The sequence below is a fragment of the Mobula birostris genome, chromosome 6, assembly GCF_030028105.1.
Source record: "Mobula birostris isolate sMobBir1 chromosome 6, sMobBir1.hap1, whole genome shotgun sequence".
Lineage (NCBI taxonomy): Eukaryota > Metazoa > Chordata > Chondrichthyes > Myliobatiformes > Myliobatidae > Mobula > Mobula birostris.
In genome coordinates, this window is record NC_092375.1 from 181629433 (window position 1) to 181650460 (window position 21028).

The 21028-nt window shown below is 39.9% G+C and overlaps 1 protein-coding gene across 1 annotated transcript in view; it reads left to right on the forward strand.

Annotated features, from left to right (window-relative positions):
• LOC140199632 (sorcin-like) overlaps nucleotides 1-11664 on the forward strand; it is a 29858-nt gene extending 18194 nt beyond the window's left edge. Inside the window, exons 6-8 of the mRNA XM_072262031.1 lie at nucleotides 5291-5404; nucleotides 10064-10122; nucleotides 11123-11664. Coding sequence (XP_072118132.1) covers nucleotides 5291-5404; nucleotides 10064-10122; nucleotides 11123-11149 — 200 coding nt within the window. The 3' untranslated portion in view covers nucleotides 11150-11664. The remainder of the gene's footprint in view (nucleotides 1-5290; nucleotides 5405-10063; nucleotides 10123-11122) is intronic.
• Nucleotides 11665-21028: the final 9364 nt, after the last annotated feature.

A 21028-nucleotide genomic window follows, 5' to 3' on the forward strand; every position in this document is an offset into this window, starting at 1 on the left:
AAAATAAATGAATAAAAATTGACTGTTGCACTCAGTGTGATGAGTGGGGTTGAATACTTTCTGCTAGTTCCCTGAAATTTGGCTCCTAACTACAGACAGCCAGTTTGAGACAGTCTGTGAAGGTGTCTGTCAGTAACACAGCTCCTGTACTTAGATTTAATAATTTTCATCTGTTGTAGCACAGCGCCCTCGCAAACCACCTGACAGACTGAATATTTGAATGGACAGTTTCCTTTGTTAGACTGAATGTTGAATCTGCCACATTTTTCAGGTGTTTTGTATTGATGAACTGTTACCGAGACACTAGTATAAGTTTCAGAGGTACACAAGATAATGACGCCACTGTTTTTTGTCTCCCAGTTCTTTTACGTTTGGGGAATGTTGGAATTTAAAGGGGGAGAAGTGTTATAATGTGGCCATTATAAAGATAAGTTAATACCAATTAGGATCATGGTAATATGGCAATACTCCCGCTATGGAAAGCTGTTTGTAAACAGAGGTTGTTTCCAGGGTTGCGGGGTTTTACTTCCGGTCTCTTCTGTGCATGTGTGTATAAGCCCCTCCGCTGCATTGATTTTGCCGTCCCAGATAAAGTTGTTCCTTTGGACATGAAGTTGTTGAGTGGTCCTTTTTCAAAGTAGAAGTTGCTGCAAAAGGTATGAAGTATTGTAATATTCTTAAAGAAAGACAGCTATGGCCTGTTTGATATGCTAGTTAGTGTTTTCTTGGTTGAATTAATTTGAAAGTTTGACAAAAGCATTTTATGTAATTCAAATACAATTAGCTCAAATACAAGGCCTCAAGTTGGAAGTACAATCTGAATAGTTTTTTCTGTAAACGATTTAGTGGGTAGATCTTTCCTTTCACTAAAGCCGAGGTAGGAGGTCTTGGGCTTAAAAAAGTTGGCAACCACTACTCGAAAGCAATATGTTTTGAGCTAGAAAATGGACCATGTTATCTCGAGTTGAAAATGAAGTATCCTAGTTATCAACTGTAGTTGAAATTCAGGGCCCCTGGGATTTTTTTAACAAAATTTTCACCATATTTGATTTTTTTATTGTTGTTGCTGATAGCTTTGTTTGTTTCTAGCTTGTCTTGTGGCACATCTGTTGATAAAGCAGAATTGTTGCACGTGCAGTGTTTTTGTAAATTGTATTTCAAACATCGAAACTGTAGCTACTTTCCGGCTGCTGTTGCAAGTAGTGCCGACTCAATTTGTATCAAGTCTTTGTAACTCGATTAATTTTTGACATTGGTCCTGAGAAAGCCTTTTAGATACTAAGACAACTGATGTCAATTCCAAGTAAGAAAGGTGTATTGGAAAGGTGGTGACAACTTTACTTCTTCAATCTCTGATCAGAAAGGTTGATTAGTTTGTTCTTCAAACAAAATTTTCCCACTTTTGCCTATGTATCTGTATTTTCTTGTCAAGTATTTTGTCAGTTCAAGGACTCAACTGAATCTATTCATTCTCAGCTGGTGATAACATTTTATCTACTCATTTTAAAAGTCCCCATACATTGCTCCCTGGGCTTTTGCTGATCTTCAAAAATCTGTGACCTCTCATACTGTTACTGTAACATAAATGACTTGTCTGTTCTATTTTCTCCCTTTCCACATATTTCCTTGTAACTTTGAAGGAAGCCATTTTACACACTGATACTGGCTAGCAGAGCAGCTTTCTCTATCTATCACCTTTCCCTACCCACCAGATTCTACCCACGAGGAACAATTTGCAGTGTTAAGTTAATCTATCTCGGGTTGCATGTCTTTCGGATGTGGAAGGAAGTCAGTGGACCTGGAGGGAACCCACATGGTCACAGGGAAAATATGCAAACCTGGGAGATTGTACTGCGGAGAGTGAATCTGAATTGTTGGCACTGTAAAGTAACTGGTCTGCTAGCTGAGCATTGCCTCTTTATGATTCTTTAAATACCTTATCACATTTCAGCTCTTTCTACTGTATGGTGAGCAGTCGCAGCTCTACCAATCTATCTAGGTAACTGTAATTCTTTCTGCTCGGGACCATTTATTCAACAAGGGTGAAGTTAAGCACTGAAGAACACTGGTGAATTCTTTGCTATCGATGTTGCATTGCAAGGTTGGAGGGAAGAAATTAGAATGGCACCTTTACCAAAACCATCACTGCAAATTCTTGGATGCAAGAATTGGTCAGAGGCGAGGTATTCTGCTATACATTAAAGCCATTCCACCATCAAGTCACAAGTTGGGAATATCTTCTATCTTTCTAGATAAGTGCAGCCCTAACAATAATTTGGTTGTTCCATTTAATGTCAGAGAATGTATACAATATACAACCTGAACTTGCTCTCACAGACATCCTCGAGATAGAGGAAAATACCCCAAAGTGTGAATGACAGAAAAAAGACGCAAGAACCCCGAAGCCCTCTGGTCTCCTCCACACATAAAGGCAGCATCAATCCTCTTCTTCCCCCACCCCCCCAATATTCTAGCATAAAGGATCAGTATTCCCAACACCCACCATTCAAGCAACAGCAGAGCCCCCAAACAGAGACCATGGTCCACAGTACCTCAAAAACTAAATGTTCACTCCAACATTTCGATATCCCACAGGCTATCTCTCTCTCACTAACAAGGGAGAGACCGACATCACTCCTTTCACAGCGACAGGAGAAAACAGTCGCTATTTTGATACAACAGTCAGTCTGAAGTGTTGCTTTTGTATTTTGAATTCCCTGACTCGAGAATCAACAAATCGATTACCGAGTGCAGAGTCCTCTGACAGTCACTCTCAATGTCTTTGATGTTCTGGCTACCGCTACGCTTCAGTATGTGACTCCGGCAAGAATTTGTGTCCACAGGGCCATGCAGGCCTGTAAGTTGCCCAACTCCAGGCTGAACTTGGACATACTGAAACCCGGCTGATCGGTGAGCCTCAAGAACAGGAACACTCCCTTGTGCAGGACCCCAGTTTTTGAGTGCTGCTGTAAATCAAAGATCTTGATAGAGCCCCTGCCACCCTGAAAAGGAAAATAGAGACATCAGAATACAAAGAATTTAGCTGTTATGCTGATGAGCTGGGAGAAGTCGCCCTCTGGTGCCATCTTTAGCTTTGCCCAGCTGAGCATGATGTCCCTTGGCACAAAGCTGTTCATATGTCATCATCACTGAATATTCCTTTCCTTCATTTCATCTGCCGTGTTAGCTGTTGTCATGATGTCCTTGACATCATCTGCCAAAATTTTACCCCATTTCCTTGTCGGTAAAGCAGTAAAGACTTGGGAGTGTCACTGTGTGCAAGTTCACTTCCAAGTCACAAACCATCTTTACACATAAGCATTTTCATTATATGATCCAAATCTTAGATTCTTCTTCTCAAACTGAACTGTGCAAATATATTTGCCATAAGTCTGGCTTTTATTTATCATTGCCATCTCTAGCAATTACAGATTTGAACCCTGCGTACATCCCACAAGAGTATTTTTTGGGAGGGTGGTGGGAGATATTAAATGAGTCTCTTTTGTATGATATTCAAAGCCTTCAAGTTATTCCTGAATTGTGGGACCTAAAATTGATGCCGTTCTTTAGCTGTGTAAGAGCTTGCTTTGAATTCAGCAAAAACTCTTTTGCTTTTCAGTTTTAAAGCTGAGGATATCTTATATTTTAATCAGTACTGCTTCTTTCAAAGAATGGTCGGCCTCTGGCTCTGGTTGCATAGAGACATCTCCAGATCTCTCTCACCTTATCCCCTTTTATAACTATACCATTCAACGGATATTGATCCCATTCTTCTTGCTAAAATATCATGAATTTGTTTATCATGTATCAACCCCATTCTTCCAATTTTTTAAAGTTATTTAGTTGTTGAAAATGCTCTGTATAAAACAATTAATTACTGTATATAATAGAGATAGAAATCATTCTACTACTGAACTTGTGAAATAGAAATTCCACCTCCATATTAAATAATCTGTCAACTCTGTCTTTAAAAGTAATCCATTTTTCGCAGCCCTTAGCCAATTTTAGATCAATGCGCAACTAACCTTATTATTAAGTTTTATTAAGGACTTCAGATTTGCTATCTACTGACTATGTGCTACCTTATCAGATGATTTTTGTAATCTTTGATCTTTGCCCATCCTATTGCACCACTGTCGTCTCTATCACCTCAACAAAATATTAAGTTAATCAATTGCAATTTTCTCAACAAAACTGAGTTACCTGCATTATTTCTGAAGCTTCATCTCCCAAGTTACATCAGTATCTACCCATTTCCCTTTTCATGAGTAAAGCTTATAACATGCTACAATCCTCCTGTCTTTTGATGCTAGCCCTGTATCCAAGGAGGTTTGGTAGATTATAGCAGGCAGCTCACAGCAATCTCTGTAGTCCCGAAGCTGTACAATACAGATATAAGCCCCTTTTCCCATTATGTCCAAACCAATCATTGTATCCTCCTATACTAAACCAACCTACTCTTGATTTTCCTGGCAATTTGAAATTCTCTTTATCTCAATAATTTGTCTTATCTGTATTAAATAGAGCTAGCCTTTTCATTGTCTATTTATCTTGTCTTGTCCAGTTTTCGGACAGCATTTTTATATCGGGTCTTTAGCAAAGTCCTCTTGGTGCTGAAGTAAATTTCCCATGGCTTTAGCAACATTTTGACTCTCCTGTTTTCTTTTTTTTCCTTTAGTTATTGCTGTTGTACTATTTTTATGTCATTACTAATTGCACAGAACTGGACTTTTTTTTTCCAGCATTCAATGTTTTATTGGTTTTTCATTTAATTTCCAATGCTTTCTCAACCTCCTTCAATTTTCTTTGTTGTTTTATTGTAATCTAATCAAACATTTTTCCTCCAGTTTCTGGGTTTGCAGAACCTTTTTGGTAATTGGAATGCAGCTTTTAAAATGACAATGTATAATGTCCATTGTGGTTAAATCAAAGGATTCAACTACAACTGCTGACTTGCCCGAACACCTGCCAATGAGATTATGATTTGTCTGCACTCAAGTTATAAAGGCAATAGCAGTGAAAATATTTAGCTGACATAGTTAATGTTGACCACAAAAAGTGAGTTTCTTAGCATTTGACTTCCAATGTTTTATTGTTATGATTTACTTTCCAACATCATGGTATATGGTCTGGAATCTCTGAAATAAATGTAGCTGAACAAGGGAACTTGGGATTACTTTTGGCCTTTATAGATTCCAAGTTTCTATTGTGCTTATTGCAGACTTAGTAAAACATTTTGTAACTTGTTAACTGAGAATTCTTTGTGAAAGTTTAACTTTGATATTTCTAGGATACAGGTTGAGTGCTCAAGCCATAAGTGGTATTATAAAGCGGTACTGCAAAAATGGGAAGACTTACTTTGATGACTATGTTGCCTGCTGTGTAAAGTTAAGGGCGGTTACAGGTATGTTTTTCTTTTAATGAAGAGAGATTTTGTTTGTACTGTTGCCCTGAAGGACAAACTTGGCACCAGTAGAGTTATTGTTTTATTTCAGTTGTGTTGGGGGAGGGTGCGGTGTGTTTGGGAAAGAGGATACACAGTTAAGACTGGAATTAAGAACATTGTGCACACTTAATGAAAAATGCAGTGTAGCCTGGACCCACACTGGTTTGCTACATGAAACCCCAGTCAGTTTTTTATCACTGCTTTGCAGGATCCTTCTCTGCAAGTGTAAAATACTCACACTACTTCAATATTGACATGGCCTGCCATGCCCTTGGATCCTAGGCTCTGCTACTAATGCGAACATGCTCTGTACATCTGCTCTATCCAGGCCTTTCAGTATCCATTAGATTTCATTGCGATTCCTACTTCATGCCCCCCCCCCCGTACTTCTGAACTCCATTTGCAGGCCCAGAGGCGTCAAAGGTTCCTTCATTCTGTCTTCACCTCCATGATCTCCTTTTGATTTTTTTTTGTCCTTTTGTACCATATTACATAGATATTTTTCATTTGTATTTACTCAGGACGTGGGCATAGAGTTTATAGAACTGAGGCAGAACAGTAGTGAGGTCATGGATTATACCTAGATTTACAGAAGAGGAAGTGCCTGCTGTCTTGAGGCAGATCAGAGTGGATAAGTTCCCAGGGTTTGACAAGGTACCTCCTTGGACCTTGTGGGAGGCTGGTCAGAAATTGCAGTGGCCCTGGCAGAAATATTTAAAACATGCTTGGCCACAGGTGAGGTGCTGGAGGGCAGAAGGATAGCTAATGTTACGTTGTTCAAGAAAGGACCTAAGAATGAGCCAGGAATTTGTTGGCCAGTGAGACTGATGTCAGTAGTGGGTAAGTTATTTTAAGGGACAGGATATGTAAGTATTCGGATGGGCAGTGCCTGATTCGGGATAGTCACCATGGCTTCATAGAAACATAGAAAATAGGTGCAGGAGTAGGCCATTTGGACCTTCAAGCCTGCACCACCATTCAGTATGATCATGGCTGATCATCCAACTCAGAACCCTGTACCTGCCTTCTCTCCATACCCCCTGATCCCTTTAGCAACAAGGGCCATATCTAACTCCCTCTTAAATATAGCCAATGAACTGACCTCAACTGTTTCCTGTGGCAGAGAATTCCACAGATTCACCACTCTCTGTGTGAAGAAGTTTTTCCTAATCTCGGTCCTAAAAGGCTTCCCCTTTATCCTCAAACTGTGACCCCTCATTCTGGACTTCCCCAACATCGGAAACAATCTTCCTGCATCTAGCCTGTCCAATCCCTTTAGGATTTTATATGTTTCAATCAGATCCCCCCTCAATCTTCTAAATTCCAACGAGTATAAGCCCAGTTCATCCAGTCTTTCTTCATATGAAAGTCCTGCCATCCCAGGAATCAATCTGGTGAACCTTCTTTGTACTCCCTCTATGGCAAGGATGTCTTTCCTCAGATTAGGGGACCAAAACTGCACACAGTACTCCAGGTGTGGTCTCACCAAGGCCTTGTATAACTGCAGTAGTACCTCCCTGCTCCTGTACTCGAATCCTCTCGCTATAAATGCCAGCATACCATTCGCCTTTTTCACTGCCTGCTGTACCTGCATGCCCACTTTCAATGACTGGTGTATAATGACACCCAGGTCTCGTTGCACCTCCCCTTTTCCTAATCGGCCACCATTCAGATAATAATCTGTTTTCCTATTTTTGCCACCAAAGTGGATAACTTCACATTTATCCACATTAAATTGCATCTGCCATGAATTTGCCCACTCACCCAACCTATCCAAGTCACCCTGCATCCTCTTAGCATCCTCCTCACAGCTAACACTGCCGCCCAGCTTCGTGTCATCCGCAAACTTGGAGATGCTGCATTTAATTCCCTCATCCAAGTCATTAATATATATTGTAAACAACTGGGGTCCTAGCACTGAGCCTTGCGGTACCCCACTAGTCACTGCCTGCCATTCTGTAAAGGACCTGTTTATTCCCACTCTTTGCTTCCCGTCTCCTAACCAATTCTCTATCCACATCGATACCTTACCCCCAATACCGTGTGCTTTAAGTTTGCACACTAATCTCCTGTGTGGGACCTTGTCAAAAGCCTTTTGAAAATCCAAATATACCACATCCACTGGTTCTCCCCTATCCACTCTACTAGTTACATCCTCAAAAAATTCGATGAGATTCGTCAGACATGATTTTCCTTTCACAAATCCATGCTGACTTTGTCCGATGATTTCACTGCTTTCCAAATGTGCTGTTATCATATCTTTGATAACTGTCTCCAGCAGTTTCCCCACCACCGACGTTAGGCTAACCGGTCTTTAATTCCCCGGTTTCTCTCTCCCTCCTTTTTTAAAAAGTGGGGTTACATTAGCCACCCTCCAATCCTCAGGAACTAGTCCAGAATCTTAACGAGTTTTGAAAAATTATCACTAATGCATCCACTATTTCTTGGGCTACTTCCTTAAGCACTCTGGGATGCAGACCATCTGGCCCTGGGGATTTATCTGCCTTTAATCCCTTCAATTTACCTAACACCACTTCCCTACTAACATGTATTTCGCTCAGTTCCTCCATCTCACTGGACCCTCTGTCCCCTACTATTTCTGGAAGATTATTTATGTCCTCCTTAGTGAAGACAGAACCAAAGTAATTATTCAATTGGTCTGCCATGTCCTTGCTCCCCATAATCAATTCACCTGTTTCTGTCTGTAGGGGACCTACATTTGTCTTTACCAGTCTTTTCCTTTTTACATATCTATAAAAGCTTTTAGAGTCAGTTTTTATGTTCCCTGCCAGTTTTCTCTCATAATTTTTTTCCCCTTCCTAATTAAGCCCTTTGTCCTCCTCTGCTGAACTCTGAATTTCTCCCAGTGCTCAGGTGAACCACTTTTTCTGGCTAATTTGTATGCTTCTTCTTTGGAATTGATGCTATCCCTAATTTCTCTTGTCAACCACGGGTGCACTACCTTCCTTGATTTATTCTTTTGCCAAACTGGGATGAACAATTGTTGTTGTTCATCCATGCAATCTTTAAATGCTTGCCATTGCATATCCACCGTCAATCCTTTAAGTGTCATTTGCCAGTCTATCTCAGCTAATTCACGTCTCATACCTTCAAGGTTACCCCTCTTTAAGTTCAGAACCTTCGTGCATGGGTAGCTTGTCTTTAACCCATCTTGATAGAATTTTTTGAAGAGGTTACCAGGAATGTCGGTGAAGAAAAGGCAATTACATAGAACATAGAGTAGTACAGCACAGTACAGGCCCTTCGGCCCATAATGTGCCGACCCTTAAACCCTACCTCCCATAACCTCCCCACCTTAAATTCCTCCATATACCTGTCTAGTACTCTCTTAAATTTCACTAGTGTATCTGCCTCCCCCACTGACTCAGGCAGTGCATTCCATGTACCAACCACTCTCTGAGTAAAAAACCTTCCTCTAATATCCCCCTTGAACTTCCCACCCCTTACCTTAAAGCCATGTCCTCTTGTATTGAGTAGTGCTGCCCTAGGAAAGAGGCGCTGGCTGCCCGCTCTATCTATTCCTCTTAATATCTTGTATACCTCTCATGTCTCCTCTCATCCTCCTTCTCTCCAAAGAGTAAAGCCCTAGCTCCCTTAATCTCTGATCATAATGCATATTCTCTAAACCAGGCAGCATCCTGGTAAATCTCCTCTGTACCCTTTCCAATTGACATAGTCTACATGGACTTTATCAAGGCCTTGGAAAAAGTCCCGAATGGGATGCTGGTCCAGAAGGTGCTGTCACTTGGCATTCAGGATGAGATAGTAGATGCTTGCCTCTGTGACTAGAATGTTGCAGGGAGCAGTGCTGGGTCTTTTGTTGTTTGTTATTTATATCAATGATTTGGGTAGTGATGTGGTAAACTGGATCAGCAAATTTGCAGGTGTTACCAAGATCGGTGGCATAGTGGACAGTGAAGAAGGCTATGAAAGCTTGCAGTGGGATCTGGACCAACTGGAAAAGTGGGCTAAAAAATGTCAGATAAGTAAGACTAGAGCTAGAGGTCATAGGTTAATAGTGAAAGATTAAATATTTAAAGGGATCTTGAGGGGGAACTTATTCACTCGGAAGGTGGTGTGAATAGAATGAACTGCCAGTGGAAATTATCAATACAGGTTCAAATGCAAAAGTAAGAGAAGTTTGGATATGGGAGAGAAATGGAGGATTATGGTCCAAGTGAGGATCAGTGGGACCAGGGAGCTTAACAGACTAGATGGGCTGAAGGATGTTTCTGTGCTGAAGAACCGTCTTGCTTGTTTATTTTTATATTAAATTTTACAATTGTTTAACATCTAACTATCCAGTTCTGGTTAAATATATTCTCTGCTCAGAGGTGATGTGTGTTTCTGGCTTTGTTTTGCATCTTGAGCAATACTCATTTTTGCTTTTGTAGCAATGAGTGATGGTTGTGTAAGATGAGATATCTGATGTAACTTCTTTGTCACCTTGGTATTGCCTGCAGAATTCTGGAGACCTTAGTTCATCTTTTTCCCCCGCCATTTATTTCCTATTTCTTTACTGTATTGTGCAGATTTTATTTTGTTTGGAATAATTTAAAACAGTTTACTCAAAACTCAAGATATATTTTTTTGCAGATGCTTTCAGGCGAAGAGACAGCCTCCAGCAAGGATATGCAAACTTCAGTTATGATGATGTAAGTAATTAAAGGATAATAAGCTTTAAAATCTTTTTCTAATATAGTAACAGTCCATTAATATAGGTATTGTGTGATTAGTTTTGATTTGATGAGGAATGTGGTAATGTTTTCGGATATCAGGGAAATGAAACGTTACTGGGCATAGGTGGGGCAGAGCTCAGACTGCAGTCATATCAGTGAGTCACATGGAAGTCTCAAAGTGACAGGTGGCTACTTGCTATTTCTAATTTGTGTGTTCACATGTAACCCTTGTAATTGGATACGATATGTGGGTTTTGACTGAAGGGAAAAAATGGGTGGAGTTGGCACTTTTTGTGCAAGGGTGTTTATTTGGTGTGTCAAAAAATCAAGCTTGTAAAAAAAAATAGTAAAAGTAGTGAAAAGAAAACTGCCAATATTTATTCAAAGATATCTACCAGAAAACACAATTAGAGCTGCAGCTCTATCTCTCTCTTCCCCCGAGCGATCATTTTTAATTACTTACAAAGTTAACTTACAATGACCAATGAATCAATATGATGCACCGCAAAATGAAGTTACAATCCTATTACAAAACAGAAGTATCTACCTTAAATACAATATATATACATTTACGCATCCCCATTACTAAAGAAATTGAATATTCCACCGTGTATGGTGGGAATGGTATCATACAGCCAACCCATTATAAGAATATACCGGGGAAGACATTGAAGTGAGCACACTCAGTGCAACTAAAGCGGAATGATAAGGCAATGTTTGTGTGTATGTATGTGTACAGAGTGTTTACCAAATGCTCTCCACCACATAATTATTTGAAGATATCTGTGTAGTGTTTCTTCTAGTTAAATGTTTCAGTATTTTGCCTGTGAATATTTTAACTCAAAAGGCAGCTTGAAAAATTCTAGATTAATTTAACTTGCCCTGTTTTATAAACCGCGCTACTACTAAAACTGATTTCACAATTATAGTGAATATAAGCTTTCATTCTGTTTTCCTGTTTTCTTTCTCTCTATAGTTTATCCAGTGTACAATGTCCATTTGAATACAAAATGGCATCACAATGCAAAAAAAGTCATGGATTAAAACCAGTGATTTATATTGCTGTGAAGATGAATCAAGCTGACTTAAACTGCATAAATGTCTAGTTGTTTTGTATATTTTTTCTTTTTTAATAAAAAAAAAGAGAAATTGGATTTTATGATGTGTACACTTTGTTATCCTCCAAATTGCCAAACTGCATATTTCTCTAATAGCTTGCAAAATGCTACTTTACATGTTAGTGACGTTGTCGTTGTGCCTCTTGGAAAATTTGTGTAATTAAATGACAAAAGTTTAGGTTTTGGCCTATTGTAATGTATAATGTAATCAAGCTAATGTGAATAATTTTTTTCTTTTGTGAGCCAAACATTTTACATTTGACCACTATTTCCATTTGCAATTTTTTAAAAAAGTTATATTTTCACATTTTCATACTGTATCATCACGTAATAAACACTCTTTCTGATTTAATGCTGTATACACAGTTGTCAATGCAATAAAATAAAAAGTCACGATAAAGGTTTTTATTACCCGTGTCTTTATGAAGAAAATTAGTGTTGTTGTTAAACATGTTAAACAACTGTTTGTCTGTAGGCATTTTAGAAATACTGCAGGTGTTGTAAATCTGAAATAAAAACATAAAATACTGAAGGATTCTTTGGTACAGACAGTATCTGTGGTGAAAAAAACAGATCGACCTTGTATCAAAACTCATTAGTTTTATCCTGTTTAATATTAATCATTATGTAAACCAACTCAATAAAAGTAATCAAGGCACCATTTGCACCTTCTGCACTATTGGCAGAGAATGCATTTCTAAGGTAGCCAAATACCGGTATTGCACATATTCTGAAACTCTACTTCATTTAATGTTTATCATAAATATGTTATGCTTTACAGTTAAGCATTCAAAGTAAGCTTTGGGACTCTGGAACATTTTTTTTGAAATTTTTCATCTTTAGAATTGCTTTCATTTAAGTATTTTTCTTCAACATTCATGAATGTGGCAGAATCAGGTTTAATATTACTGGCATATGTTGTACAATTTGCTATGTGGTAACAGTATATTGCAATGCATAAAGAAGAAAGCCCTTTGAGTGGAGTCATTGTGACAGTTTTTTAGCAGGCTTTCTTATTTTTATGAGGCCGAGTTGCTAGCTCAACACACAACTGAGCACAGATGGAAAGCGGGCAAGGGAGCTGGCTGGATTCGAACTCTGGAACCTTTGCATCGAAGTCTGGTGCTGATGCCAGTACAACATCAGCCGGCTATTGCAATTGTTACGTACCCCGTAACTGGGTTGCCAAACCAGCAGAAATGGATCACTTAGTTGGAGTCTGGATTACTGGGACTAAAAGTTTTATTAAAGAAATATGTAACACAGTACTCTAATGGTAAGGTTATAAATGCAACAGGTTAGCAATGATAAAACACACGTACATAGAACTAGGATAATAGGAATCAATCAAGCTCTTGCAGGCTAGGGGTAAAATGATCAGTCTCAAGTGACGCAGAGTTCAGTTCAGCTGAGTACAGTTTGCAGTAATCGTGCCGTTGGAGAGAGAGCGAGCGAATGCAAATTTCGATTCACAGACCTTTGATGTTCCTCGCAGTTAGCTTTCGGCGTGAGCCTTTTTAATGTATTCTGAGGTCACCGACTGTGAATCCTCCGTTCCGGATACGATCATCCTTCCGTGGTGAACCTGGCACCCAGGCAAGGGCGGACGCACACACCAGGTTCCCGCCGATCGTACCTTTTCACCCTGTGTGTCTATGGTCGGTCCCGCGATCAGACCTCCAAAACTCCCACCAACTTGTGGGGGGCACACCGCACTTCCAGGGTCTCGTGATCTCGTGCTGTCTGTCGTGCCTTAGCGAACCTGTTCCTTTTATCCCCCTGCTGGGGTATTGCCTGTCCATCAAACTTCAAACAGTTCAGGTTCAAAGCAACCGGTCTGTCAATACTCGGGACTGTCTCTTTTCGTTAATCTCTCTGCTCTCTCAATAACATTTTGAGCGTTTCTCTATTTGTCTCTCTTATCTCTCGTCTCTCTCATCAGCATCAATCTTCTGATAACTTGGTTTTTTGTCACACAATACATAATAAAAACTAAATTACAGAAACTAGTACATATTAAATAGTGAAAAAAAAACAAAAAAAAAATCGTCATTCTTGGATTCTTTGTCCATTCAGAAATCTGATGTTGGAAGGGAAAAAGCTGTTCCTGAAATGTCGAGTGTGTGTTTTCAAGCTCCTGTATCTCCTTGATGTTAGCAATGAGAAGAGGATATGGGGATCCTTTATGATTGATACTGCATTTTGAGGCATCACCTTCTGAAAGTGTCCTGGATGCTTGGAGGACTAGTGCCCGTGATGGAGCTGGCTGAGTTTACAGCTTTTTTTCCGGATCCTGTACCAGATGGTGATGCAGTTCGTTTGAATGCGCTCCATGGCACATCTGTAGAAATTTGCAAGTGGCTTTGGTGGCATACCAATTCTCCTCAACCTCACGATAAAATATAGCTGCTACTGTGTCTAGTTTTTAGTTGCATTATTATGTTGGGCCTAGGATAGATCCATAGATGTTGAAGAAGGAACTTGAAATTGCTCACCTTTTCCACTTCTGATCCCTCAGTGAGGACTAGTATGTGTTCCCTCCATTTCCCCTTCCTGAAGTCCACAGTCAATTTCTCAGTATTGCTGACAGTGAGTGCAAGTTTGTTGTCATGACACCACTCAACCAGCTGATCTGTCTTGCTCCTCTACACCACCTTGTCACCACCTGAAATTCTGCTAATAGTTGGGTCATAGCAAATTTATAAAAGACATTTGAGCTGAGCCTAGCCATGCAATCGTGGGTGTCGAGTAGAGCAATGAGTTATGCATGTATCCTTCAGGTGCACTATAGCTGAGCGTCAGTGACGAGGAGATGTCATTGCCAATCTGCACAGACTACAGTCTGGTGAAGGCAAGGACCCAGTTGCAGAGGCCTCGGTTTTGGATTGTTGATTGTGTTGAACACTGAGCTGTAATCAATGAACAGCAGTTTGACATAGGTATTACTATGGTCCAGATGAGCCAAGGCTGAGTGGAGAGTCAGATTGTGTCCGTTGTAGGCCAATTATGGCAGTAGGCAAATTGTAGTGGGTCCACGTCCTTGCTTAGGCAGGAGTTGATTTTGGCCATGACCAACCTCACAAAGCACTTCATCACAGTGGATGTGAGTGCCACTGGGCAATAGTCATTAAGGAAGCTCACCCTGCTCTTGGCACTGATGGTGTCGCCCTTTTGAAGCAAGTGGAAACTTCTGCAGCAGTGAGAGATTGAAGGAGTCCTTGATCACTCCCACCAATTGGTTGGCACATGTTTTCAGAGCCCTGCCAGATACACCATCAGGACCTGATGCTATGTGAGAGCTGAAAAATGTTCTGACATCAACCTTCAAAGTAGATATCACAGAGTCACCAGATGCTGCAGGGATTTGTAGAGTTATAGTTTGATTCTCCCTTTCAAGTGTGCATAAAAGGTGTTGAGCTCACCTGGGAGTGAAACAGCACTGCACATGAAATTATTTTTATCCCTATTATTTATTGTATATGCTGAAGTTGAGAAAAATGCCTGATTGGTGAAATCAATCATTTGAAGCAGTGAAATATCACAAAGGCTATTACATTTTATGCTGTATTCCCTCCTGACTTTTTTTTTGATTATGTGGTTAATAACAGCTTGTTAAGGCTAACCACTTTAGTTACTATGGTTCATGACAAACTGCTGATATCAAATGTTACAGATTTTAAAGCTGGATAGGGACTTAAATGTGCACATTGCCCATTAATCAGTGATAAGTTTAACCAATCAGTTTCTTTTGGACATTCCTATCTTTTAGACAAATGGCTTCTTCCAAGTGTATTTTTTGAGTTGATATTGAAACTTGTAATGGAAGCATTTTGTTGCATTAGGTAAATTAATACCAAGTTTGACTTCCAATTACTTATTTTTTTGTTTAGTGTGGAGCAGGCCCTTCTAGCCCTTTGAACCATGTCACCTAGCAACGCCTAATCACAGGACAATTTACAATGACGAGTTAACCTACCGACCAGTACATTCTTGAGCTGTGGGAGGGAAACGGAGGACCTGGAGGAAACCCATGTAGTGACAGGGAGAATGTACAACTTAAAGGGAGTGGCAGGAATTGAACCCAGGTCACTGATACTGTAAGGTATTGGGCTAACCACTATGCTACCATGCCATAATCATAACATCATATGGCTCTCAGAGTAGAGAGTTATTATTATTCAATGCAAATCCAAATTGGCCTAGGTTTCTTTTTTCTTAGCACTTGATTCCTAGCATGAATTGAATGCTTAATAGTACTAATTATAAAGATGTGTGTGTGTGTGTGGTTCATTTTCACACCCTCAAATTTTTAGAAATTGCCTTGTAGCCAATGAAATAACTTTTCAACTATAAACAACCTTGTGGGGAATTTTAGCAGCCAATTTGTGCAGCACATGAAATCTCACAACAGTGTGACATAACCAGATAATCTGTTTTGATTTGTTGGCTGAAGAATGAATATTGAATTGATTATTGCAGATTAGATCCCTGCTCTTTGGAATAGTGCAAACAGAGCTTTTCTGTCTTCATCTTCAGGCCTGTGGTTCTTCACTTCCTTGGTCTTTATTGGAGCATGCTGTGACATAGCTGCCAATCTTATTGTTCCATCACTGTCATCCTCACCTGAGCGGCTAGGGGCTGCTGTAGAGTCGATATCATGTCCATCCTGCCATTCCTCGGACTTCAGATAGTGTCGTTTTATTGGGAGACTGTCCAACATAGACAGAAATTCTCCAGCGTTCAGATGGTGTTGCCGTCTCTGGAGAATGTTTGATGTGGGCTACAATTGCTCAGGGAGACCTTCTAAAGTAGGTGTTTGCCATGGTGGAACACCAGCAGTAGTGTAGTAGCAGCACTTCCAGAACCCTTTTACTCTCAGACAACAGAGGAATGGAGGAAGTTCTTACCTCCTTTGTTGTATGCTAAAAATTCCATTTTTATATTCAAGTATTCCAAGTTCTAAACTTCAAAATCCTGTTGACCATGCCACTTGTTGGATTCTGATGTTTTTGATCCAAGGTTCTCTTAGAAGTCAGGAAAAAAAGCATAGAACTTGTTGTTTCATGATCATTTTATTAAGTTGACAGAACAAAGAGAAATTGAAATGGATAGTGATAGAGGTCCACTAATTGAAGAGAGAGAGAGAGAAACTAAAATTGGCACCTAATAAAATCAGCTATTTTTATACCACTGAGAAAAAGAAAATCCCATTCAAATTTATAGATAAGAATTAACCAATTAAAAATTACATATCTGAATACTGTTGTACAAGTTAATCAATGAGAAAACAATTACTTAAATAAAACAGAACAAAGAAGCTTCATAAGATTTCCAGAATTATACTTGTATAGCCGTGAGAGGTATATTAAATGATTATGTGCACATAAGAACTACATAAAATACAAGCAGTATTTAATTGTTAAACTGCAAATAAATAAGTCTAATTTAAGGTTTAAACAGTTGAATCCAGCAATCAGCCCAGATAAAAAAAACAGAAAAAAATGGAGCAGAAAGTATTGCTAACAAGTTTTATTCTCGAGTAACAGTTTTTTTTAGATTATGAGAACACTCAGTCCTCTTTTATTGTCATTTAGAAATGCATACATGCATTAAGAAATGATACAATGTTTCTCTGGAGTGATATCACAGAAAACAGGACAAACCAAAGACTAACACTGACAGAACTACATAATTATAACATATAGTTACAGCAGTGCAAAGCAATACCATAATTTGATGAAGAACAAACCATGGGCATGGTAAAAAAAAAAGTCTCAAAGTCTCCGAGTCGATTGACTCACGAGTGCCTGATAGCAGGTGGCAAAAGGGAGACACTCCCTGCCATAAACCTCCAGGCACCGTCAACTTGCTGATGCCTTGGATGCAGCCAACCACTGCCGACACTGAGTCCGTCCGTCTGAAAACTTTGAGCCTCCGACCAGCCCCTCCAATACAGCCTCCCGAGCGCCATCCTCTGCCGAGCGCCTTTGACCTAGCCCCGGCCGCTGAAACAAGCAAAGCCCAGGATTTGGGGCCTTCTGCTCTGGAGATTCCAGTTACCACACAGTAGCAGCGGCAGCGAAGTGGGCATTTCAGAAGTTTTCCAGATGTTTCTCTGTACTCTCATGTCCGTCTCCATCAGATCAGAATTGTGCACGGTCCCCTACTTGACAGATAACAGGTATCATTCACCGGAGAGGCTGTGCACGCTGCCGTCGCGCCACCATCTTCTCCTCCTCCAAAGTTTCAAAAGTATTTGATTTTTTTTGATGAGGAAATATTGTGACTATAAAATCCATGAATTTTCACTCAGAAGTAAAAGTGTTACTTTCAAAGTCACACTTCATGAGCTTTGGAGGTATTGAACAGGATTGCTAATAAGCAAAATATGATGGGAGACCACATAAGAGTTTTATATTTAAAGGCAATTTTCTGAATTTCAGAGTATATTGATGCAATATAAAAAATAAATCCTGTGGTGATCCTTTAGATCAGAGGTTCCAAACTTTATTTATGCCATGGACCAGTACCATTAAGAAAGGGGTTTGTGGACCCCAGGTCAGGTACCCCTGCTTTAGATGAATATCCATGTATTTTCCACAGAGCACATAAGACTTGACATGCTCTCATAACAACATCTGCCACATGAAAATAATAAGGGGTCTTGGCCCAAAATGTCAGCTGTTTATTCCTCTTCATAGGTGCTGCCAGACCTGCCATCTTCCTTCATTTTTAATTATTTTAATTTAAGCACCTGGGCCAGGAAAAACCAGACACTTTGTGAGGGAAAACATAAGGTAATAAAGCCGTTATTGCAATCTTTTTCCTTTGGATGATATTTTTAACTTCAGTTTTTTAAAAAGAGGAAATGGATAGATATTAATTCATAATATTGTAATTAGATGTTGTATATGGAAAAGTGATTTCATAATACAAATCTTTGTTGAAACTAAGCAGCATTAATGGATTACTGGCTTGCAGTAATTGGGTCAGCAGTAAACTGTAACAAGTTCGTAAACTTAATTTATATCACAATTAATTGTGTTGCTTACCTTTTGTATAGGATGGTATTGTCTGTTGTCACATTTAATATTTGCACTAAATTTTATGAGCATAGTCTGCTAGCAATAGTCACCATTGCTTTGTGAAGGGCAAGCCATGCTCATGAGCCTGAATAAATTTTCTGAGGCAGTTTCAGCACAATTTGATGAAGGTAGAGTGGTGAATGTGGTGTATATGGATTTTAGTAAAGGCTTTTGATGAGTGGTGCATGGAAGGCTCATTCAGAACACCAAGGAGGTATGAGATCCGGAGAAACCTGGCTATGTGGATTCAGAATCGGCTTGTGGAAGGCAGAGGGTGATAGTAGATGGAGCGTATTCTGCTCAGAGGTCAGTGGTATGTTCTGGGACCCATGCTCTTTCTGATCTGTATAAATGGCTTGGAGGACAAAGTGGAAGAGTGGACTAATAAGTTTACAGAAGACGTGATGTTTGGTGGTGTTGTGGATGGTTTAGAATGTCATCGTAGTTTACAACAAAATATTGATAGGATGCAGGGCTGCATTGAGAAATGACAGGTGGAGTTCAATCAAGAAAAGGGTGAAGTGATACACTTTGGAAGGTTGAACTTGAAGGCAGGGTACAAGGTTAGTGGCAGGATTATTAGTGATGTGGAGGATCAGGGAGATCTTGGGAGCTATGTCCTTAGATCTCTCAAAGTTGCCACAAAAGTTGATAGGGTAGTTAAGGTGGTGTATGGTGTATTGGCCTTCATTTGATCGGGGATTGTGTTCAAGGGCCATGAGGCAATGTTACAGCTTTACAAAACTTTGGTAGCTCACACTTGGAGTATTGTGTTCAATTCTGGTTTTCTCATTATAAGAAGGATATGGAAGCTTTAGAGACGGTGCGGAGGAGATTTACCAGGACATTTGCCTGGGTTAGACAGCATGCCTTATGAGGTTAGGTTGAGCGAGTAGGGCTTTTCTCTGTAGAAAAGGAGGATGAGGGGTGTCTTGATAGAATTGTACAAGATGGCAAGACCATAAGACCATTAGGCATAGGAGCAGAATTAGGCTATTTGACCCATCCAATCAAGAACCTATCAAACTCTGCCTTAAATACACCCAACAACTGGGCTTCCACAGGTGCCTGTGGTAACAAATTCCACAAATTCACCACCCTCTGGCTAAAGAAATTTCTCTGCATCTCTGTTTTGAATGAACACCCCTCTATCCTGAGGCTGTGTCCTCTTGTCCTAGACTCTTCCACCATGGGAAGCATCCTTTCCACATCTACTCTATCTAGGCCTTTCAACATTCAAAAGGTTTCAATGAGATCCCCATCATCCTTCTGAATTCCAGAGAGTACAGCCCCAGAGCCATCAAACGTTGCTCATATGATAACCCTTTCCTTCCTGGAATCATCCTTCTTAATCTCCTCTGGACCCTCTTCAATGCTAACACATCTTTTTTAAGATGAGGGGACCAAAACTGTTCACAATACTCAAGGCCTTATAAGGCCTCAGCATCATATCCTTGCCCTTGTACTCTAGACTTCTTGAAATCAATGCTAACATGGCATTTACCTTCCTTACCAAAAATTCAATCTGCAAATTAACTTTCAGTGTGTTCTGCACAAGGACTCCCAAGTCTCTTTGCATCTCAGATTCCTGGATTTTTCTCCCCATTTAGAATATAGTCTGCACATTTATTTCTACTACCAAAGTGCATGACCATGCATTTTCCAACATTGTATTTCATTTGTCATTTTCTTGCCCATTCTCCTAATCTGTCTAAGACCTTCTGCATCCTGCCTGTTTCCTCAGCACTACCTGCCCCTCCATCAGTCTTCGTATCAACTGCAAACTTGGCAACAAAGCCATCTATTCCATCAGCTAAGTCATTGATATGCAGCTTAAAAAGAAATGGTCCCAACACCGATCCCTACTGAACACCACTGGTCACTAACAGCCAACCAGAAAAGGACCCTTTTATTCCCACTCACTGCCTCCTACCAATCAGCCAATTCTCTAAGCATGTTAGTAACTTTCATGTAATACCATGGGCTCTTAACTTGTGTGGTAGCCTCATGTGTGGCACCTTGTCAAAGGTCTTCTGAAAGTCCAAATATACAACATCCACTGCATCCCCTTTATCTATCGTACTTGTAATCTCCTCAAAGAATTCCAACAGATTTGTCAGGCAGTATTTTCCCTGAAGGAAACCATGCTGACTTTATACTATCCTGTCTTGTGTCACCAAGTACTCTATCACCTCATTCTTAACAATTGACTCTAACATCTTCCCAACCACTGAGGTCAGGTCAACTGGTCTTTAAGTTCCTTTCTGCTGCCTTCCTCCTTTCTTAAAGAACATATGCAATTTTCCAGTTCTCTGGAACTATGCAAGAGTCCACTGATTTTTGAAAGATAATTTCTAATGCCACCACAATCTCAACCGCTATCGCTTTCAGAACCCTAGAGTGCAATTCATCTGGTCTGGGTGACTTAGGTCTTTCAGCTTTTTGAGCACCCTCTCTCTTGTAGCAGTAAATATACCCACTTCTCTTCCTTCACACACTACAACATCAGGCAAACTGCTAGTGTCTTCCACAGTGGAGACTGACACAAAATACTCATTTAGTTCAGCAGCTATCTCCTTGTCCCCTATTATTATTTCTCCTGCCTCATTTTCTAGCAGTCCTATATCCACTCTGATTTCTCTTTTATTTTTTAACATACTTGAAAAAACTTTTACTGTC